This window comes from Nomia melanderi, chromosome 10, assembly GCF_051020985.1.
Source record: "Nomia melanderi isolate GNS246 chromosome 10, iyNomMela1, whole genome shotgun sequence".
In the NCBI taxonomy this organism is placed as follows: domain Eukaryota; kingdom Metazoa; phylum Arthropoda; class Insecta; order Hymenoptera; family Halictidae; genus Nomia; species Nomia melanderi.
In genome coordinates, this window is record NC_135008.1 from 14,364 (window position 1) to 38,267 (window position 23,904).

Below are 23,904 nucleotides of genomic sequence, written 5' to 3' on the forward strand. Positions count from 1 at the left end.
GTTGCCGCTAGATGGCGCATTTTCGATTACCTCCTTAGTCCTGATGCTTCGCGCGTACGTACCAGGAATCGATGAGATGCTTTTTCAAGGAGGTGTCTCATGAGAGTAATTGTTTGTCCTTGTCGCACGGTATGATTGTCCTTGTCTTACACATCACAGGTATAGGGATTAGCTAAGGAATTATTGACCGCTAGATGACGCCACCAAACGTCCTTCTTACCGACGCAGTGAACTCACTAGATAATCGTTAAATACTTATTAATTACTGTTCGAATGTGGTTCCAAATGCTACTGAATATGTGTAGATGTCTAACTTAATATCTACGATCATAAACGTTCTCAATTTGTGCCTATTATGTCAAGAACTTGATTGTTTACTGGGCACCTGTAAAAATTCTACTTTATCTTCTTACATCTTGTCGGTAAATAATTAATAAATAATAAACGCGGTGCAAAATTCCTTCAGTGGTGCATGAGAAAGTAGGGAAAGGTCCATTCTACAATCTCACATTGAAAGGTTATCAATTGATTCGTATTAGTTTTGTTGGTAATGACTCAGCTGCTGATTTCGTAGTTTACTTCTCTATCGATATGTATCGTTTAGTTGTTAGCTGTCGCCGCTAGATGGCGCACTTTCGGATACCTCCTTAGCCCTGATGCTTCGCGCGTACGTACCAGGAACCGATGAGATGCTTTTTGAAGAAGGTAACACGAGAGAGTATTTGTCTGTCCTTGTCGCACAGTATTTCCGTCCTTGTCTTGCACATTACTGGTATAGGGAGAAGCTTCGAAAATTCTCGCCCGCTAGATGGCGCCGCCAATCGCTATTCCTACCGACGCAGCGAACCCACCAGGTAATCGATAATAACTTATTAATTACTACTCGAATGTGCTTTAAAATTTTAGTCTGTAAAGTATAGCCTAATCTGTACGAACATGGTTGTTCACAATTTGTCCCTATCAAGTGAAGAAATTGATTGTTAACCGTTCTTGTATCTAGGAATTCTACATTTCCTTCTGACATCGTCTCGGATAATAATTAAGAAATAATTAACGCGACACAAAACCTCTTCCGCTGCGAAACAGGAAGGTAGGGGAAGGTTCATTCTGCAATCGTACATTGCAAAGGTAAACAATTTGTTCGTAATAGTATAGTTGATAATGAATTAGCTGCTGATTTCATAGTTTTCTGCTCTATCAACATGTCGCATTTAGTTGTTAGCTGTCGCCGATAGATGACGCGCTTTCGAATACCTCTTTAGTCCTGATGGTTCACGCGTACGTACCAGGGACTGATGAGATGCTTTTTCGAAGGAGTTTATCGACTTACGCAATTGGTACTTTCGGAACTATCTTATCGATGCCGCGGTGATACTTGGGTAGCCAACTTATCAACTACGCGACGGTACTTGAGTGACTCTGACTATCGACTACGCAAACGTCTACATACGAAATATATATAAAACCGAAGGATCAGGGAAAATTCTAGGCGTGTAACGTGATATGCATAGTATTTTATTTGTTACTTCGCCTTCCATGAGAAAAAAGAATGTCACCCCTTGAACCGAAAAATTGCTGCACATTTTCATGGAATCCAATAAAGCATCTTTATTAGAAATTCAATCAGGAATATTAAGTTACAGTCATGTTTTGTTTGAAATGCAGTTTTAATGCAACTTGTTTAGCACATTTGTTAGTATTTGTCATATTTGTTTCTTCTTTTAGATTAAGTTTATTCTTTCCCTCGATATTTTATAATACCAAGCAAATACTTTCGTTGATTTATAAATAATTACAATCGAAAAGTGAAGTATCGGAAGAAAAATGAAAAAAGAAAAAGAAAAAAGAAAAAAGAAAAAAGAAAGAAGAAAGAAGAGTGAAAGAAGAATGAAAGAAGAAAACGTATTATGGAAGTTACTTAAAAGAAACGCATCGCGCAAAGATGTTTAATATATTTCATTTTTCCTACAATTTTCAACTACATTGACACGACTGTTCTGAATTGCAACTTACATACACGGTGCTATGTTTTAACCAGTGTTTTTCTTTCGCCTTCTTTTATTTGCGTAATTTGACAGAAATAAATATCTATCGACTATGGAACTCCAAACCAAATTGCGTTCAGATCCAAAATCTTTGGACTTTTTACACACAACAGATAGGTATTTTCTAACTACGCGACTCCCGAAAGTCCTTTCGGCTTAATCATCATCGTGGCTCGCTTCAACGTGTAATCCCAGCCCCTCCAACGAAACCAGACGATACCTTGACGAGCAGTCAAATCTTGCGGATCGTTCAAATATAACCCATTTAATCCGCGTCCGCACGATTTCCACCACCATCCTCCTTTTAACATGGATGCGCAGTTCAACGACGACCTATCATTGTCCCTATACAAGCAACCATCGAAAAATATCATGCGTTCGATTATGCCAATTTGTAGGAAAGAACGATGCAAAGCATTCGTTAGTTTACCTGTTGTACGTTGAGAACGGACTATTGTTGGACCCGTACCAAGGATCGTTCAAAGAATCACCCGCATTTCCATCGTAGCCATCGATCTCCAGCTTGTAATACTCGGCTTCCGAATAAATTTTGAAATGAGAATATTGCGCGTACCTGAAGGGGAAGAGAGGAGCCAGTTATTTCTGAATATCGAGCACCAGTCTCGCTATGTCCACTCTGTACCGTTTATTTCCTTCAAAATCTTCCAATTCCACTCTGAGCGTGTAATCTTCGTTGTTCGTCAACATGTATATGTTTTCATTGCCAAGCCAAAATTCTCTAGCCGGATCGCCGAATCCATTTTTATAGTCGGCCCAATCACGATTGAAATTTTCTCTAGGTTCACCGAAATCGTCTCTCCTCTGAATAACCTACATGCGATAGGACTGTTTTAGCGATGGCTTCGTTTTCTGATAAATTAAAGACACGCTTATATACGCTACATAGATGTAGCGTTGTCACGCTACCGAGCACCTATCTGGCATTAAATGTTTCACAGATGAGTCGAAGGTGAAAGAAATTGATGTCTAAAATGTAGAAGGACACGAATGGAGACTCGACAAACGATTCGTCTTACCGTCCAACCCCCGTCGGCGATGTCCTGTTCGCAATACACTTTCAAGAACCAGTACGTGGTACCGCGTATTTGAAGATAATAGACTCCGCTATCTCTCATACCTGCGTTCAACAGATCAACGCACGAGTAACCCTGCAACAATATATCGCGCATCATGATTTCTAGTCAAACACTTTGCAAACGAAATCTTATTTTTCGAATCGACTTCCGAATAGAACCTATCATTATTCGCGCGAGGGGAACTCGGCAACTCGAGTTTAACATGGACATATAGAGGCAAAGTCAAAATGAATATTCCGTAAGGAAAGGTGTACGTTGTTGCTGCACGACCGCGCGACAGTGACGGAGAAGAAAGAAATATCGGCACGCAATTGCCGTGTTGTAGCGGGGCGAGAGCTGCAAATAGGCCTAACCAAGCAAGTATTACACATGCTTTTCGATGCAACGATTTTCGATTATTCGACACGAGCGTTCTCCATCGGGATAAACGAGTAAATCCAGTGTAGCGACTTTCACGTCACGGCTAAAAGTTGTCGAGACGCGCGCGACTACGAGCAGCGACTATAGGTCGTGCCTACGTTTAAATGAAACGTCCATAACCGTAATCGGTTCGTTGCATAATCGATTTTCAAGCATGAGGTTCACCTTCCTCGTCGACACTCGCGTATTTCCATACGTCGTCCCTCCGGAGGTATCGCATCTCGTTGCTCGAATGGGGAAAACTCTTTGGAATCGACGTGAAATTGGTGTTGGCGGGTCGAAGCGAGGACTAAGGCATTCGAAAGGTTTACCTTAACATCCTTGTAACTGAGAAACGCATCCGTGGCAAAGGTCGAGTTCGCTGGACTAGGTTTATTTTTCACGCTTGGAAATATCACGCCACGATTTTTAGCGGAAGACCTTTGCGCGGTCGACGTGCTGCTAGTCGGTATCCCCGAGGACGCGGTCGAATTCGAAGAATTATTCGAACCACCGACGCTGTTGATGGAGCTGTTGAAATGATTGGACGGCACGATGTTGGACGAAGTCGAGGAAGACGTCGACACGGACACCGATGAGATGACGGTGGTTGGCGTCACCGGAGAAATAGTTGTCTCTGGCGCGAGGTCCTCGGACAGTCCGACGTACCTGAAGAAATATAACGATGGTATGTATAGTTGGTGCCGAGGAAACAACGAAAAGGAACGAACCTGCTGGAATCGTATTCGACGAGTCGATCGATCGTGGGATCGAGCAACAGTTCTGCTGGAATCGGACGTTGAGCGAGAGTAGCGACATCGTCTTCTTGCTTCCTCAATCTGTTCTCAACGCCTTCCAAGTTTTCGATGATCTTGTTCGTTTTCGAGCGCAAATCGGCGTGAATTTCGCTTATCGCTCTCTCTTGCCTTTGCGTCTGCGTTAGCAGCTCGTCCGACTTGGGCAACAGATCGTCCACGGAACTTTTCGTGCCAACCTGTTTAAACGTTCACGGATACGCGATCAGGCAAATAATTCAACGCGCAACTTTCGATTTCTAACGTTACGTCAATGATTGTTCAAAGTGCTAAAATACGACTAGTCTGAATTCGAGTAGGTTTTGCTTCGAACCGCGATTACAAGTACGACATGCAAGAAAAAGACGTTCCTCTAGATAGTACGAGTATATAGAAGATGCAAGTGCACCGGGCAACGAAACGACGCGATAAAAGCGATCGTATCGACGTTAGAATAACGGAGGCTTATATCGTCTAACTTGGTTTCTCGCGGTCGATCATTGAAGAGAAACGTGAGTATCGAAACAAAATTCACTGCTGTCTAATCTGGAACTCGATCGATTCGATGTTCGATTTGTCGGCTTACCACGACGTTCCAAACTTCGTCCATCTTTTCGGATACGGTCAACATAGGATACATCTGTTCGACGAGTCGATCGATCTTACTTTGCTTCGATGACGGTGTTTCCGTTGTCGTTGTTGTCGTTGTTGCTGTTGCTGTTGCTGTGGCTGTTGCCGTTGTTGCTGTAGCGTTCAGAATTCGTTGATCATTTGCATTTCCCCTCACTATTATTGCATCGTGCACATCTGTCATCATATTGTAAACACCTTCCAACTGTTCGGAAACCAAATTCATGTGGAACTGTAATTTCCTGTCCATATTACCAGTGGTCTGCCTGAGATTGTCTATCTCGATCGTTATATGATTAATCACTTCGTTACTCATCGCTTTCGTTATTTCGATCATGTTCATGCTAACGGGTTTCTTCTCACTCGCTTCTGCATTTATATCGTCGTTTTGTAAAAGATTGTTGTCTAGTTGGTTCTTTAAATCGATCAGTTTATTGTCGATATCGGAGACTTTTTGGTCGAGCGATAATAATTTCTCGCCCAAAGCTTCGGACGATGATGAATCTCGATGATTTTTTTCCGCCGTACGAACTATTGCGTGAAAGAAATGCGAATTAGAAAGAGATAGGATTAGCGAGAGATAGAGAGGTCCGTTGTATCGAACGTATCCGTTGGTTGGAGCCAACTCCCGACAAAGAATCGCAACCTGGACATTTTCAATTGCCTCCCGTTGGTTCGCATGCACGAATATGCAACAAGACAACGCGAGACAAATGTGTTGCTCTTCTGATCGGAGAATTCGCAAACCATCGACACCATCGGTTCTTTATTCTCGGCAACTTAATAGTACTCGCGAGACGATGAATTTGAATCGAGGTAATTTCTTATTGCAACTCGCATACGTACCTTCTCTAGTTTCACTGTCGCTTTTATTGTTGGACGTTCTAGCAGAATAAATAGCATGATCGGCTGGTACAAATGTCGCTTGAGAATTAAACAATTTCAAATCCAACGTTCGAAGCTTCGTAATGACAGCATCGGTTTTATCTATATTATCGTTGACACGTGAATCTAGAGCTTCCACTCTTCTCATTAGGTGTTCCACTGCCTTATCCAGATTTTCGATTCGTTGTAATTTCGATTCCAGAGTCGAAACTATCACCTCGAAAACATTGAATAGGTATTGTTCTCTGAAAATAGGATTTTAAACGAAACTTGAATCAAATCGATTGCTCTTGGTTAAAAAGGTATGTATTTCTATGATATGTTAACCTCTCTCTCTCTCTCTCTCTCTCTCTCTCTCCCTCCCTCTCTCCCTCCCCCCCTTTCTCGATGGGAATGAATATGACGCGAGTATTTCCGCGTTAATATTAATCGGCCAACAGTCCGGGTAACTGCTCTTGATTTTAATGCGGCAACAGTTTGCCTTTAATTGTTCTTTTCTTATCCTCTTCTATTGGAACGATCGAATATTTCAGTTAAAGAGGGTTTCAGCTTCGAAATAAAGCTCTGACCGTGTCTTGAGAGCAACATAGTAACTTGGATAGTTGTATCCTTTCTCTTGCTGCAGCGTAAGCTGCAAGTGTACCTTGAATTTTACGCAATCGATTCGCGGACAGGTCAGTAGTACCTATCTCAACCTATTTACCGCGCGGTCCTTTCGAATCGGAAGACGCCGATTTATCGTATCGCCGAAAAGTTCTTGTAATATCGTTGCGAAATCCTCCCTTCTACTTGGATAACCGCCTACTAGATACACCGTATTGGACGTTCGTCGACGTTCTCAAATTTGATTTTCAAATGATTCGTAACGACAGACCTCAAAGGTATAATAATAGGTTTAACAAGCATGTACGTAGTCAAGTAGTAATTTCGTGTCAGTGGTAACATTTTCATTGCAGAGAATATTCGAATTGTTATCGTAGAGTGTGTCTAAAAAGGTCTAATCGAGGCGGAGAAATCTGTCTGTACGTAAAATGTAATGTGAATGGAAAGAATGAAACTAGGGAACTAGCAACGAAAACGTGGAAGCGGAACGCGTTTTGCGGTACATAACGAACGACATTCCGCGACCGGAAATATCTATAAGAATGTTTGTAAAAAGAAAGAAGAAATTATAGGGCGAAAGTGATAGTGTGTTGCGGCAGGGTCGAGCTAAAAGCAATTTCGGATGAAAAACTATAGAGAAAGGTAATCGTCGCTAGGTGGACGATTTGATTTCGATATTTCGTAAATTTGAATTTCGATGCGACGCGTATATTTCTCGATTCCTTGTTCTTTATGGCATTCAATGATTTCCTACGCAGTCCGTAGATCGGAATCAAGTGTGCCCTGATTACCGTTCTTTCGTTTCTTCCGAGGAATCTAGTAGAGCTTGTGCAATCGTATTGTCATAACTAGAGCTCGGATTTGTTACGCAACCAAAGGAGAACTAGTATCCCACTGGTGATGTCGTTCAATCCCCGCGATCGAATCGGTTCTCTTTCCGTTCCCTTTGTGTCCTTCTTTCGAAGGATGCTAGATTAGCGTACCTACGCGACCAGTCTAAAAAGTCAACGGTAATCTGCGAACTCTGTGTAGGAGAGGTGGAAGATGCACTACACTGTGTGTTTCTCGTTTCCCCTCTGAGCATTTTCCTTCAAATTAAAGACAACGTTTGCGTACGGATATGAAATTTCTTGAAATGTTCCAACAAGTGTCTCTAGAAACTTGCGAGGGACAAGAGAAGAAATGGAGAAACGAAAGAAATCGTAGGTGTTCCACGTCTTGTAGCGCGTATATTTTTCATTATTTTATCATTTTATTATTTTGTTTCGGTAGATGCACGCGTAGATGCGCGCATATGAAAACGTCAAACCATGGAGATTGTCGGTTTTTAGAGAAAGCGGATTGCAATGCTCCGCATACTTGTTCCTATCGCGTCTATATCATTCGATATATCACTCCATATGAACGCATCGCAATGCAATTATGTGTACGTAGACATTTATGTACACACGGTATGCACCCGTAGGTGAGTGTACGGGTTAAAAAATATCGTTTCATTGAACAGTGTATAACTGAAAATAGTCTACGTGTATGGGCAAGAATAAGGTGAAAGGAAAAAGTTCTCGAACCCTTTCATTTTTGTAAGGTAAGTACGTACGTGTGCGAAAGAATGAGAAAGAGAAAGAGAAAGGGTGGGGTACGAGGAAGGAGATGGTGGGAGAAAAGAGAGTGAGAGGGAGAGGGAGCGAAAGCAGAAACAAATTATTCTCGTAACTGGAATTTAATGAACATTAAAACGAAACGAAGGAAAACGGAACGCTTTCGCGTGTTCGTAAATTCGATTAATAATATTTTTGATCGTTAGAAATGTAACGTTTACCATTCAGAACGAATGAAAGAATCAAGATACTTTGCGGCTACGAATTCTTCGAGTTCTCGATTGTTTTATTTGTCAATGAGCTGGTAAACTTATAGAGGATGTCCTTGCATCGTCCATGTTTACGGGGAAATTGCGAGTGCATGACATCTTTTTACTCGGATACGATTAAATCGATCAACGATACGCACGAAATTACCAAGGTATTGCTGATACGAGCATGCAACGTCATTGCCAACAAACACTTTTGCTGAATAAGAGAAAAAGGAGTAGAGCGACGTATTATACCCATCCCAAACAAACTGGTTTTCCGCATAGAATAATAGTATCAACTATTATAACTATATTTCGAGAGAAAACGTTGACGCGTCGCAACGATTCTTTTCGGGTAACAGAGGAGCAATGTTCTTCTGTCTGGCAAAAAGCAGAATACATTTTCCCGTAAACCGCTCTCGTGCATTTCGCCTAACGAGAGAATGATCGAAAAGGAACGAAATGGTGTGTGTACATTTGTTTCTTTTCTCGTCTCGAGTTTACTCGATTCGTTGACACACACACACAGTTCTGGAAAATGCAATTCGATAAACATATTGTAGATTGCAGTGCTCGATAATATGTATGTATCCTTATTGGATAAAAAACAGAAAAAAAATAAGTTTTGTACCATATTATGTACAACACAGGTTAACGGCCTATCCCGCCGTATCGAGTACTCGAATAATATCGCGATAATCTACCCACGTTACGTTAAATATGCCCGCCGCGTTGTGTATGTCCGTGGCTGATATAAACCCAGACCATTATTGCCGGCGTGCGAACAGGGTTCTTGGTTTTCGATACTGAAATATCGTAAAAGGTTTACGAATCTCTGTTTGCTCGAAATTGTACAGATTTTTACGGAAACACTGCTACTTTGGCGCGCTGAATGGACGAAAAAGAATTGCAAAAGAATTGGTCGGCCAACGGAGAATATGAAAGGGAATGGCATGTGGTTTGTTGGCAAAATTTGTAGAATTTCATTACGTAACTTGTACAAGTATGCTTTTTGTATCGTCAAGTGCTAAATGGTGTCAAACGGAAAGTTTGCTCCTATTAAAAAGCCAAGTTGTTTCGGTGTTTTGTGACGTTATATAAGCATGGAGCGTAACGTAAGCTAAGAGTATGACAGTACACCAACAACATAAGAGAACCACGCGACACGACGAGAGGATTTATAGTAGTATATTGTAGGTGTACGTTGCTACATACCATGCGAATCGAGAGGATGAAAAGAGAAAGCGAGAAAAAGGAGAGTACAAACCTGTTCCCTATAATAGCGGAAATGCTTACTTTAATTTTTTGCAATTATAATGCGATCACAAGATGTTAGATATGCTCATTTGCTTCCACGTAATACCGATTCATAAATCGCTGTACAACAATAAAGTAAGAATAATCGAATAGAATAATCGACGAACGTGAGAAGGTGAAAAATAACAGATTCGTAAATATACACCGCGATATCATGGACACTGTTGTCGCAAACACCGATATATGCTAAAACGTCGGCTATTTATTTATTTATTTGTTTATTTGTCCATTTATTAATTTATTAATTTATTAATTTATTAATTTATTTATTTACTAGCATACAATGTATTTCGATAAAATGATACAATCGCGGTGCATTAACGTATAAAGAAACGATGTATGGTGTGTGGCAGCACATCGAGTACACGAGCTTACCTATTTCTCTGAGGATTGCGAGTTGGCGGTGGTACCGTGTTTCCAGTGACGTTGTTTCCATTGTTACTGACATTGCGAATGTTACGTTCATCGGCAGAGGTCCTGGGCAATCTAGGACTTCCAGCGAACACGAAACCCAACAGGCACGTGGTAATGATTACAGCCTCTCTCATAATCAAAAACTCGAAGAGAGAAAGAAGGATACGACAGATAAGGAAGCAGATGGTGGCGAAGTGGCGACAGCAGCGCTGTTGAAGATAAAGAGGGAGAAAGAAAAGATGAAGAGGAAGATGAAAATGATGATGACGGCGAGGACGGCGACGACGATGATGATGATGATGATGATGATGACGAATTGATGACGGTGACGGTGAATCGACGAAGAAGAAGAAAGCGGAAAGGGAAAAGAGAATAATAGTAAAGAAGACAAGGAACAAATTTGGGCGATTTTAATAACACGTACCGACACTTCCGATGAGGATCACTATGGGTTTGATTAGCTGTTCGCGGGTGCAACGGGTTCCTCTTCTTTTTCAGCGAAACATCCACTTATCGTTGGTACGCGCAAAGAAAAGAAAAGTGCACCAAACGAAACATCTCTCTCTCTCTCTCTCTCTCTCTCGATGCACAAATGTAGCGAGTGAAGAGATAATATATGGTGTGAAAGATTCAGAGGTCACAAATCACACACGGTGAAAACTGCAACTACAACGATTACAAACAGTAACCGTGAACGTTTCGTCGTTTTCGATCAACTGGTATTCGTGTTCATTGATCTGCGGCCATCGTTTGTCAATGGTTTTGCTTCAATGCATCCTTTTTCAGTGTTCCGGCAAGCTAATCTTCAAGTTTAAATGTGTCTATGTTGGAATCTTTCAAGACTGCAGAGATCGAATGGACACAGGTGAATGAAACGTTTGTTAAATAGACGGATAAACGCGTCGCAATGAACTTATTCGCGCTTGAATCTTACATGCTTCTCCTGCGTTTTCTTGTTTTCATGAAAAATAGAAACATGTTCCGAGTGTTTTCACGCTCCTTAACGATACTCGTGCACAGTTAGATACATCCTTTGTTGCCGCGGCTTCGATTCACCATGATAAACACACAACACTGGACCTCGATGCGATTCTCCTGCTCGGTCGTGTGCAGCTAGAACGTTTGAAAATCAAACTGGAAAAAGGAATAGACCGATGAAAGCGGGAAACGTGCGTCACTTGTCGGGAAACTGTTTATACTTTGCGGAACGATTACGGTTCGCGGTACGAGGAACCGGGTGCGATACAGATGGAATTCTTTTCGAAAATCTCGGTACTCGTCGTCTCTCGAGAATCGAAGCGGCACGTAGATCCGAAGATACGTAGAATATTTGTCCGACGAGAATCACGGCGACCGAGCTCTCGGACGCACTGTCCCGTGAAAAGTACGACTCTGCTCCGCTCGGGGAGTTCGATCCTTGATCTTTGCGTTACGCGTGCTGTTCGATAATATCACACTATCGGTGCAGATCAGGAAACACTGGAGCCTCGTGGCATACTCACGATTCTATTAGCCCTATGCTTGCTTCGGTATTTTTCACTTAATCGCTCGTCCCTCCGCCGACAAAGCGCACAATGATATACGGGACCGAGCACCTCGAGCGTATCTCAACTTTGTGGTGAACGACGGGATCACCGACACCATAAAACACTGACAAGTATACGATTCCAGCTGAACTGTAAGAGTTACTTTCACGTACACACGTGTCGACGCTGAAGGAGTACCTACGCCTCTCCCCACTGATCGGCCAACAACCATTCTGGTCTCTTTCCGTCCTTTCCCCGTGTAAAGCGGTGATCTGATCTGAAATCCGATTCGATCCGTTTCAATTCGTTCTGTTTCGTTCCGTTTCGTTGCGAATCGCTCTCCTTCCTCCCTTCTCTTCTTTTTCCGACTAACATTGCGAGTTGCGAGAAACATACGGGAATAATTGGACGAAAAAGAAAGGCAGAATAGCCACGATTCAGAGATGATCGCCGCGCTACGTAAACTGCATAAATCTTCGTCAGTGAGCTGCAACAGATATACCTGCGCGTTTCAGACATTTTACCGAACTCTACGGAAACGTAGATAATTCGTATGTTCGCGGCCTTTGGTTCGGCTCTTTACGAAAAACGCTCTCTATTAAAAGCTCGTTGTTTCGAGCTACGACCAGAACGATTCGAGTCTCGGAAACAAGGGAAGAAAATGGTGATGTAACGAATACTCTCGATAAATTCTGTACGCTTGGGATCAATAGGTTCGGTTCAAGTTTGCATTACCGTAAATCCATTTTTTGATATACCTCGCAGATGTAGTAGTGGGGTACGTATACGTAAATTTCATCTCGAGACTGTGCGTCGAACTGAATTTTAATATCACGAGTCGGAAACAGCGTGTGAACGATTCCTGCGGTCAGTGAATATCTACTAGAAATATTCCATGTACCCGCCTATCCAAGTACATATGCCATAGCATATAGATGCATATTACGGCTACTTAATCTTACCATGAAATGTGCATTCCGTGATTATTAGGCCGCATCGATCCCGAGTATGCATTGAAATTCCAAAGATGGCCTCGGGAGCAAATATAGAAGCGGGAAAATCGGTGAAAAATGCGAATAAATTAACGTGATAATTTACACGAAGCGAAAAGGTAGAAATTCAATGAAATTCAATGAAATTGAATACATAACATGGAGAAATGCCAGAAACGAGAAGCGAAAATAAGTACACCTCGACTAACGAAATCTATAAGGAAAAGGAAGGAAGGAAGAAAGTGAAACCGATAAAAACCGATTTCGAAGTAAATAAATGCAAGTTGAATCGTCTATCGGCAACGATGCCTAATCGTTTTGAAAGGTGGTCGGACGTCGTAAACGGAGACTGCTTAATAAAAGTAAGAGCAAGGCTTATAGACAGACCAGTTGATATACGTACGATATGTACGTATGTATGTACCTACATATGTATTGTACGTGGATCGACCAGTCAGTCAACCAGATGGTTCCTTTGTTATGTTCGATACTCTTTGCTGTAACCTCTTCTATACGTTAATCGGAGTGTCGACTCGTATAAAGAAATTACCTACATTCTTAACGACTATCGATATTAACGTTTAGCAAACACGACAAACTGTGCTCGTCATTTGCAGATACGCGGCGGAAACGGGGGAAGGAGAAGGCGTAAAGTGCAATACGCGCGTAGGTATTGCATATAGACGCGCGCACGAACGCACACACACACGCATACACATCGGATGCAAGAAAACGAGCTTACGATATTTACTCTATTGAATTATATTGTCCACCTTCGAGAAAATGACATGATTTATGTATAATTTTGTACGCTTCCGCAAATTTAAATATACAAAATAATAAAGTTTTATTGTTTAACTAAATAGAAAATTTATACGCGTTTAACGCCATAGACACAATCCATAGATAGTCATTCTCAGTAATAAGGTCTCCGAGGATTATTCTGAAAAGGAGAAAAAACTGTATCACATTATCTTAATGGAATTTTCGATGACGCGAAAGGACATGTGTACGTAGAGTATGGTTACCAAGGGATTAGGCCTAAATCTGTAAGCCAGCATCATTCGTTTTCTGTAGGCGTCGAATTCGTCGTCGTCTCTAGATACCCCGTCTGGTCTCTCAGAACCTAAGCCGGCGCTATCGAACCTATTAGTCGCCCTGTATCGGAAATGTTGTTTTCGTGTTGAACAAATGAGCATCGTACTTGTAGAAAAGGAAATGATGTATAAACGAGAAAAAATGTCGGTTACTTATTAACAGGTTCGATACGTCCGTTGCCCTCGCTACCCAAACCTTGTCCTTCGCTCCAACCTAGTTTCTGCAACATCTGAAATCCTACGTAAACGACAATGTTGTAAGTTAATCGTGAAATAACAGTGGAGGAATCGTCGAAAAAAAGCACGTATAATAATCGAGAAACGAAAATGATTTCCACAGCAAGATCACTCCGTGTCACGTACCTATGTTATCTTCTTTGAGTTTATATTCCTTATAATCGCTCAGATCGGGTTCCTTTCCTTGCTTGACCGCGTTGTACTGTTCCATGAATTTTTTCAGCTCGTCCGGCGGTAGAAAATCACCGATATGATGCTTTCCCTCCGCTTGAGCTGTCAGTTCTTCTGCCCACAATTGAGTAGCCTCCATCTCGGCGGACCTAAGCTTGTGTTCCCAGGTGCCGCCTTCGGTTTCTTCGTCGCTATCGTATTCGTATTTATGCTTGCCCTGTGCCTCTAAGCGCTTCAATTCCTCTCGTTTTCTCAACAGATTTTGATACAGTAGATTTATCTAACGAATAAGAAACATTCAATGGAGACTTAAACGGTGTTGAAACGGTCTCGATGAAAGCTACACGATTCGCTTGATAATTGCTCGTATATCTCACTTTGTAATGATCTTCCGCTTTTTTCCACTGTTCTTCGGTGAGGTCTAACGTGCCAAACGTTTGTCGAGCGTATTGTATCAATGCCGGATCGTTCCTAGAAATTTTGGTCAACATGGGATTTTTCGTTTTCGCGTGTTGCATCTTCGATGATGGAATTATTACAGCTGGTTGGCCAATTTGTCCAGGAATCGCAATACCCGGCTGTGAAAGACTCGCACTGTTTTGTTTCTTCGTAGACAATGTATTAAGTTCCGCTATGGATACTTTATTATCCGGATCACCCCAACGACTGCGTCTTTTTCGTTTACGTTCTTCCTTGCTTTCGTCTTTCGTACGATCTATATAATTGTCATTGAATCCCGTGTGTCTTTTTATCTTTCTAATTTCTACGTATACAAAACAAGTCACTCACCTTGCATCAAAGACACATGTTTGTGAATATGGTTCTGATCACCGTCATCGTTATCGCTGAGAGCTTCTTCCGGACAATAAGGTTCTGCACCGGTATCCTTCGGTTCCTTGGTCGATTTTTCAGCTCGGAACTTGGCCACTAACCCCCTGTACTGCAGGTACGCTGCACTTTGCTTTTGGTGCAGAAACCTTGATTAAAACAATATTTAAGACTCTGGCAAGTAACGTGTTCTCCTAAAGTAAATTCCTTTCTATGAGGAGAGGAACTGACAAGAAAAGAAGAAGAGAAGAAGAGAAAAAGAGAAGAAGAGAAGAAGAAAAGAGAGAAAAAAGAAAAGAAAAGAAAAAGAGAAGGAAAGAAGAAAAGAAAGATAGAAAAGAGGAACAAGCAAGAAAACACATGATGAACAAAGTGGTCCTATTACTCGTTACGCGAAGGAGGGTAACAATGCGACGGGAATAGAATTTCTTTTGGACGCGTTAAACATGAACCGCAAGGAAAACATTTTCCGAGCGAAACAAGCTAAAAAATTTCAAATTACATGTATGCACGCATTCGAACGTGTACAGTTACGTGTCACGGTTTCTTATTGTTCGTTACCGAATGGTGTTCATGGTCTCGTTCGCATCGTCAAGCTGATTAGTATTTTCTGTTTCGCTTGCAAGAGATAAGGTTACGGATAAGGGAGCGGCTCAATTGGATTCCAATTGTGATACTATCCGACTTGTACGTATTTATACGTATCTATAGAGAAAACGAATAAATCGGAAGAACGACGACCGAACCGGTATGCGGGTTTTAATAGGAGGTAAGCCGACAACGCGACGCGTTAATACACGAGACGGGGCGGGGGGGGGACCAGTGAGGACAGTAGTTACCATAACTTAGGATCTTGTGCATTCTTCTCTCGCGCCTCCTGCTCGATTTCATCCCCGCAATCGGCGACGATGCGTGCCAGCTGCTCAGCCTCTACGGGACACACTTAGAAGCCTTTGTCAGACACGCGCAACAACGCTTATATACTTTTAGTTTTTGTGTTTCTGTAGCGTAGTAGAACGTACGTATGTCTACAGAGATGGTTCGCAAGTATGCTTCCGCATATCTCGTGTTTGCCCGTGTGTTTGTTATTCGCCGTATCGCGCGCGCGATAATAATGCGCGTTGTATAAACAGTCGCTCGGTCCCTCAAAGAAGAGACTATGATTTGCGGCGAATCAATTAGAATCCCATTAGAATCCGACACGCGGCGATACGTCGAAATAAGTAAACAGATGAAAATAATCGACATATCGTACCTAGCTGGTCTGTAGCTTGTAGACCGGACAACGGCCTCGCCGGTGGTGGCACTTGAATGTTAGGTGGTCCCATAGGTACCTGAGTGACTTGATTAGGAAGAGGATAACTTGTCGACATCAAAGAAGGAGGTGGGCCGGCATTTTGTATTATCGGAGGCGGTGGCACGTTCGGGGGTGGAATATTCAAATTCGGCGGTGGAACCGAATTTATGTTCGACGAAACGTTACGAACCGGAGGTGGAGGTGCTGACATCATCACGGGCGGTATCACGTTCGGCGGGGGAACGTTGGGTACATTGGACGCGTTTGGTACGGTGACCACGATTGTCTGCGAAGGTGGCATAGACATCATATTTGGCGGCATTTGCGTCAGCGTTGATAGCAAATTCGGAGGAGGAATATTCGGGGGTGGTAGATTCGTAGGCTGCAGGGTTGCGGGAGGCAGTACCCCGCACTGTCGTCCGCACGAAAGTATATGTTGCTGCGTCCCGGATGCCACTGAGCTCGACGATATCGAGGGCGACGAGGTTGCCGCTGACGAAGAAGATGACGATGAAGGTAGTGGTGTTGGCATTGCTGTGGGTGTTGGCGTTGATGTTTGCGTTGCTGTTGGTGCCGCGGTCGACAGTGGCGGTGGTGGTGGCGGCGGTGGTGGTGCTGGAAGCGGTGGCAATGGTGGTTGTAACACCGACGACGTCGAAGACGAGGATGCAGAGGAAGATGAACCAGAATTGGAAGAGGAACAACAAGTGGACGACGACGACGACGACGACGACGACGACGACGACGACGACGACGACGAAGACGACGACGACGACGACGACGACGACGAAGACGAAGACGACGATGGTAAGAGCGGTGAAGATGCGGAAAGTGTAGGAGGTGGTAGATTCTGTAAATTCGGGGGCATTGTCCGAGAAATGTGAATATTCGGCGGAGGCACATTGGTATTGGCGGTAATAGCCTGTACAGAGGTAGCTGGAGATCCGTGTATCGTATGTGACGGTGACATTTGCATTCTAGGATCTCCGGATCGATCGTCTATTCCGGGATAACTGTTCACCAGATTCTTGGGAGGTGGCATTCTCAGCAAGTTTGGAGGAGGAATGTTGGTTATGATGTTTCGTATGTTTGGCGGCGGTACACTCGTCAGATGCATCACAGATTGAGACGCGTGAGGAGGCACAAGAGACGAATTCCCATTTCTAGGGAAATACTGTTGCTGATTGTGCTGCAAACGTTGCGCAGCGGAAGCTAATTGGTTAAAGTTACGTCGAGCTTCTGGGCTTTGCGACGACGTGTGTCTGGTAGGAGACGGGCTTGAGGATGAACTGTGCCTCTTATCGGAGCTTTTTTCCCATCTGGAATCGATCCTTCTACGCTCTCTTCTATTCTCCCAATCCCTGTTTATATCATTGCTCTTCTTCCTTTCCTTATGATGCGTACCGTCCGTGTACTTCTCCTCTCTCTTCTCTTCGGATTTCAAAGAAAACATTGATTCTGTTTTCGCTGTTCCTTTGTTACTTGCAATTCTTTTAAATTGATCTAAAAAGCTACCATCATTGGCGAATAGATTAATTGTTTGCGACACGGTTGGTTTCTCTTCGTGTTTTCTGTAATAAGTGTTTTCGTGGAAATAATGACACGCTTCGAATGACACGTTTCAAAGTAACAGAAATTTTTGAAACTGGCAGAAAATGGATCAACGGTTAGTCGGCGGCTAACCGACGAACAAATCATTTTATAATTGCTATACGAGCGACAATCGTTTCAAATAGTCGTTAATCGGTTAAACTAATCGGCCAGTGACAAGTGTCAATTTATACATTAGAAATCGCATTTGATACACAGAATTCAGAAAAGTGTTTTCGTACAATTAGCAATTCGAAAGAAACAACATGAAAAGCTACTTACTTGACGGTATTAGCTTTATTCGTTCTCGAATTCGGAATCAGTGCATTGCTCTTTTTCAAATTTTCCACGGCTTCTTTTGCTTTCTGTTCTTGCATTTTCGCTTGTATCTCGAGTTTCTTTTGCTGAATAATTTGTTCTTGCTTCGACATTTGCGCGAAACGTTCATTTCGAGATGTTTTCGAAACAAATGGATCGGAACCTTTCACACCACGATACGCCATATTTGTTGTGTCACAGCGACTCTCTAGCGAGGTCGGTATGTATTCGCATTGAAAGTGAAGCAACTTGAAGTCGAAAAATGTCTAATTCCGACAGCCTGTACTCTAACAGAACTATGGAGTTATGAGTTTTAGTCCAAGAATCAGAATCACCAACCGACAGACGAACTCCCTCTTTTAGTGCATTATTTAATGCTACAAAAAATTCAATTCCAGTTCGGTTTTACATAATACGTAGCACAGAAATGATAAGAATCATTTACTGCGTAAAAGTCATCGTTCGCATTTACCGCGCCCCCTATCATACTAGGGTAAGTTTAACCACGGACGAGTCATAGGATAGACATTGCGAATTCATGGGACTCGGTGCGTCACGTGTTCTGAATTACCTTCATTAATTATGGACAAAATCAAAGGTTCGTGAATAGGAGAAAATACTACGATAAGCAAAATGTTCAAAGTTGACCAAGTAGGTACGTATCTTGAGTCTGCTCCAAGTTCCAATAGTTTTCATTCCAATTCCTATCGCTTGTAGCGCTGCCGTGCTATGTAGCGAAACCAGCCTATGTCGATATAGCAGGGCGTAACACGAAAATCTTATGCTGCGTACATATGTATCCTGTACCTCGTCTGCACGTGTGTTGCAACTAAAAATAAAGATTAATTTATTGCATAAAAACGTCTTGTTTTGGCGTGTATCTTTAGTTACAATATCCATTCAATTATTACGTTGACATATTTTCATCGACCAGCTTCTATGACGCCTTGTTCCCAACTAACTATTTACAAAAAGGATATCACGAGTATTAACAAAAGAATTTTCAAATGTCGAGTTAAGCAATAACCGATAACAAATGGAAATTGACTTTACCTACAACTAGAAACCGACGGTGTCGACGCATTGGCTACACAGTGGTCTACATTATCTACACCGGCAGATAAATAAATAAACGTAGAGACCGCCACAAAGCAATACAAGTTGTATGAACTTGAGAAGAAATCTCGAGTACCTACTTAAATACCCAAGTATTTCGAAATATGTACAGCGGTAACATATCAATATATAATTATTGGGCCGAGTGCCGCAAGTGGACGCGCGTGTTAGGAAACAGAAAAATAGAATCCGCAACTCCGAATAGAAAAATACTAATTCATAAATTATTGTACATATTTTGGAAAATTTCATTCCGCCATACTTATTTTAAGGTTTTTAATGTATCTAAACATGCAAATATATACAAATTGTATGGAATATACAAAATATATACAAATGTATTACAAATACAAACACCATTGTCGTTATTAGATTATTCAAAAATACACATTTGTATAAACAATCGCCGTTTAAATGCAATATATTTACATATGTGTGTATTTAGAAGAAAAATCAGACGAACCAACTATGAATAATACCGTGTAAGCTCAGCGCTGTAAACGATAAAAATACAACTGTTACCAACTGTCGTATGAAAACATTGAAATTTATCGAAAAAGTGAATAAACTACGTTGTCAATCTATTTGAACGATCAGTGAAACAAATAACTTATTCATTCAATCAGCGCGACAAATGCTTTCCAACATTTAACGTTTACAATTTGAAAAGTGGTAAGAAATGATAAATCTAGTGAAATATTCTTCTGTGAATTTAACAACGTCGAGAGTTTCTGAAATGTCCATATCGTTTTGAATGAAATATTCAAAGGACTTTTAAGCAAACGTTCTAATCAAATCCTGAATGTTACATATCTGAATTCTTCTCGTGCTCTTAAATATGTCTAACGTGAAAACTGACGATGTATTCAGCGTTCGTTCGTTGCACGGAAATAGCAAATGGGTCGGTTGGATGGAAAGTAAATGCAACCAATCGTCTTGCAGCCGTTGGTGTCGTACGACCCAACATTCCCGCGTACATTCGAAATTTCAACAGACCCGAATCACGAGCGTAAAACCTAGAAAATAAATGCACGTAAACATTTTGATATTATAAGAAATTTATTTTGATGTTATACAAACTAAGGAATCGATACCGTATAGGATGTTCTCCGCATGCTTTAGGCCGTTCCATCATCGATACCCATTTATCGTCGTAACAAAATAGAGATAAATCTAGATATGGAGAACTAGAGTAAGACTGAGCGCATATTGGCAATTGAGCAAGTAGTCTTTTCGTAGCTTCTGTAACACCGCCGTATCTCGCACTCACTATCGTCTGTTTGAATCTTTGCTGTAATAATCTAGGAAAAAAGTAAGAAATTACAATTCAAATAAATAAATTTCAAATGTATAGATCTATATTTTCAAATTGTTTTGATTACATTTCAAATGTGTTATATATACATACCTTGCATATATATTATTAGATGGGGAGCACATGTACTGACAGTCTGTACTCATTCTTGCGTTTCTAAAGAAATCGCTGAAATTCTCAAATTGGGTCAACAACTGTGTAGATGCGTTATCATATGCAGCTAGTATTTTAGCTGTGACCATATCGTAAACTACTAAAAGTGCGGGTTGTGCGTTTGGTTCATTCGCTTGAAGCGTCGCCACTTCTTCACTCGTAAATCTTACAAGTATATGGTTCGTATCTAATAACTGCATCTTCCACATGCGTAACGCATTTAACTAAAATATTCATTTACATAGTTTATAGAGACTGATAATATACTACCATACTTTACATACCTGATCAAAATATTGATAAAAACGTCTTAATTCGTATGGATCTTTTGTTGTATCACTAATGTATGCTGCTCTTTTATATAGATAAACCAGTAACTTGTGCTTAAGACTGTTTATTGTAATGTCTCTGAACGGACGGGAATTTGCTCCTGGACAGGCGCTTGTAACCAAATATGCATCGTCTTCTAAACAGAACCTGTTACAAATTAGAAGCAATTTGTAAGAATACAACGCGATAGTTACACCTGTTATGCCCCTGTTACCCTCCCCCTCCCTCACCCCGGGAACGGTAGATATTTCTTTAATCGAATAATACCTTCCTATAGTTCTGACATTTATAAACATTCCATCGAGGATTTGAAATATATGTATAGTTTGATGTTGTACCGACAAGACTGCCAAGATATCTTTATACAAATAAAGACCTGTAAAAAGAAACATATATTCTTGTCATTTCACATTTATTAAATACTTTTATACGCGTGAAACTTTGATATTCGATAAAAGATCTATACCTTGATTATGAGACAAGTATATTTTATCTACTTTAAAATGTCTAGTATCACATAATTTTCCTCCACGTAAGTCAACCAGATGTAAACTATAATCTTCCAACGGGGATCTAGGATTTGGAGTTAGGGCTTCGTTGTTGGAATAAATCTTGAATAAAATATCTCGAGTTATTCGAGTGAAACGTATGCCTGTTAAATGAACAGAGAACCGTATACCTGATAAAAATGAGGTCTTAATTCGTCTGGAATATGGGCAGCGGAACCCACAATTACATATCGACCATCATCTGTAAACAGACTGCATTCTCTATTTAGTTGTTCATTACTTTGAACTACATTTATAATCCATTTAGTCTACAAATATAATTAAAAATTAGTTCTTATTATATGTACTGTTTTTCTATGTATGTTTATTATTTATAAATTGTATTAAAATTATAATAGAAAAAGCTAATGTAACATACCTTGAAGAATCGATTAAAAATATTACTTCTAATTTGAAAACTGTATTCGTCATTCTTATGACCAATATATTCACCTTCGCAATTGGCTAACAAATCAGCAGCTGCAGATGCACCACGATATTCATAAACTTCTATGGAAGTTTGATCAGCGCTAAAAGCTATTAAATAACGTCCATCTGGACTGAATTTTCTGAGAAAACAAGGTGGTTTCTCAACATTCATAACAGTAAAATTTGGAAACACATTTTGGTAAAATTGTCTAGCATTGTGAACATGTGTTCCTGGGTAAGGGCAACCAAACGTTTCACGACGCTTCAGACGTACGACTATATTTTGTGGACCTATTTTACGAGGCTTTATAGGACAAGGCTCTGTCACATACTCAATCTTTGTCTCCTTCTCGGCCATTCCTTACGACTATTCCAAATATACATTAAAATATACATTTCACTCAATTCATGTCACTTAACACGCAAAATATTTGTACTTTTCCTAATTCGATCCGACCGAAACTACCGTATTATTTTGTTGGTTATGTTCAACAGTTGTTTGAACAGATACGCTTAACTTGAAAATCTGAAATTACTTTTATACTACATTGCTCAACGTGTATTGTTTGACTCGCAAAGAGGAAACACAGCTACTTGTTTCGTTGAAAGCTCAATTATGACACTAATGAGTATATATATATTTCCAGATCAACCAAAATCCTCGTGTACAATATCACGTCTCATGCACCACACAATTTACACTTGCAAGCAGAGACATTCGTCACAATTTGGTTTTTTTGTACAAGTACCCAAGTACTTACATGCCGTATAATACCGTGATTTTCTATCTACGTACGCCATAAACTGTAGTGTTGCAAATTTAATTTATAAGATCACGCATACAAATTACTATTTTTATTTTATAATGTGTTTATAAATACATGTTTTTTTCTTTTTACAGAAATACGGTAAACACAAATACACAATATTTGTATATATAGAAATTTTATTATACATACCAGACTTGCACACAGATACGCGAGATGCGAATAAATTCGTACGACATTTAACCGTTGCGTGTTCAGAAATTTACAAGAGACTTCAGTTATTTTCTTTAAATATTGCATCTTATTTAGACTCGGATGACGTACGATGATTATACTATAAGCATACTGTTCTCATACAACCGTCTACAGTGCGTTACTGTCATAATCTCAGCCGACCCGCGGCTCAAAGGTGAAGAGGGGCAAGGGGATTCGGCCAGTACAAAGACGCGCCGAAACTGATTCCGCCGTTACTATCGGGCTGAGCGCCGCGAATGGACGGCTCCCCTTGCCCTTCTTCACTTTTGAGCCGCGGGGGTCGGCTGGGATTGTGTCTCTAACGCACTATATACGTGATCCACAAAAGTTGCCAATTATTTACATGTACCGGAACATGTATTTCAATAAAGTTGGAATATTCTCAAATTTTTAACCGTATGTAGCCGTATGTAGTATAAAATCATCATTTCCTTTAAATAACACCTAACAAATAAAAAAAAACACATAACGACAAGATTAAAGTATCGTTGAAATCCGTATGTAAGAGAATAGTTGTTATTTATTTCATTTTAAACGATTCGTCTACAAACGCTTTATTTCATTGTTAATTTCCTTATAATTAAACTAAAAATAAGCAACTTGAATTGTGGTGAATTTTAGATTTTAAAACATAAGAAATAAACAGCCATTTCCAATTATTATTCACAGTGTTGTATTGATGAATTTAATACATTTCATTTTCACTGCCTGTGATCTTAAAATAAATGAAATTTTATGTCACATTTCATATACACATAAACTTAAAACGCAAAGGTATCGTAAATCTTGATGTATTTTTTATGTAGCAAAGCCCCGATTTTATTTACAAAGCAGATTGGACTGTCCTACGGAGACAGCGCAAAGAATAGGAATAGTCTGCACAGGCCGGTGTCAACAAAATA

The 23,904-nt window shown here is 40.7% G+C and overlaps 3 protein-coding genes across 6 annotated transcripts; all 3 read right to left on the reverse strand.

Moving 5' to 3' along the window:
- Positions 1-1,634: 1,634 nt before the first annotated feature.
- LOC116430327 (uncharacterized) lies at positions 1,635-11,922 on the reverse strand. 2 transcript variants are annotated; one of them, XM_031984295.2, is made up of 11 exons: positions 10,968-11,922; positions 10,458-10,699; positions 9,995-10,242; positions 5,812-6,095; positions 4,922-5,496; positions 4,273-4,535; positions 3,874-4,210; positions 3,083-3,214; positions 2,689-2,876; positions 2,476-2,619; positions 1,635-2,390 (listed from the first exon to the last, which is right to left on the reverse strand). In XM_031984295.2, exons 3-11 carry the CDS (start codon positions 10,165-10,167, stop codon positions 2,174-2,176), a joined length of 2,313 nt encoding a protein of 770 aa, XP_031840155.1. In that variant the 5' UTR covers positions 10,168-10,242; positions 10,458-10,699; positions 10,968-11,922; the 3' UTR covers positions 1,635-2,173. The 2 variants fall into 2 exon arrangements, with proteins under 2 accessions (XP_031840155.1, XP_031840156.1); XM_031984296.2 differs by lacking the exon at positions 10,968-11,922 and having other exon boundaries at positions 9,995-10,111; positions 10,458-10,501.
- A 1,375-nt stretch (positions 11,923-13,297) lies between these two features.
- On the reverse strand, positions 13,298-18,535 carry LOC116430363 (uncharacterized). 2 transcript variants are annotated; one of them, XM_076371225.1, is made up of 9 exons: positions 18,054-18,535; positions 16,140-17,752; positions 15,724-15,814; positions 14,846-15,033; positions 14,434-14,771; positions 14,012-14,336; positions 13,802-13,886; positions 13,580-13,709; positions 13,298-13,494 (listed from the first exon to the last, which is right to left on the reverse strand). In XM_076371225.1, exons 1-9 carry the CDS (start codon positions 18,272-18,274, stop codon positions 13,468-13,470), a joined length of 3,018 nt encoding a protein of 1,005 aa, XP_076227340.1. In that variant the 5' UTR covers positions 18,275-18,535; the 3' UTR covers positions 13,298-13,467. The 2 variants fall into 2 exon arrangements, with proteins under 2 accessions (XP_076227340.1, XP_076227339.1); XM_076371224.1 differs by having other exon boundaries at positions 15,724-15,826.
- Positions 18,536-19,401: 866 nt separating this feature from the next.
- abo (de-etiolated protein 1 abo) lies at positions 19,402-23,241 on the reverse strand. Of its 2 annotated transcripts, XM_031984403.2 has the most exons (9): positions 22,742-23,241; positions 21,931-22,088; positions 21,683-21,820; positions 21,470-21,614; positions 21,271-21,379; positions 20,958-21,150; positions 20,614-20,897; positions 20,300-20,506; positions 19,402-20,221 (listed from the first exon to the last, which is right to left on the reverse strand). In XM_031984403.2, the coding sequence occupies exons 1-9, from the start codon at positions 22,779-22,781 to the stop codon at positions 20,038-20,040; spliced, it is 1,458 nt and encodes a 485-aa protein (XP_031840263.1). In that variant the 5' UTR covers positions 22,782-23,241; the 3' UTR covers positions 19,402-20,037. The 2 variants fall into 2 exon arrangements, with proteins under 2 accessions (XP_031840263.1, XP_031840262.1); XM_031984402.2 differs by having other exon boundaries at positions 21,931-23,241.
- Between the last annotated feature and the right edge of the window lie 663 nt (positions 23,242-23,904).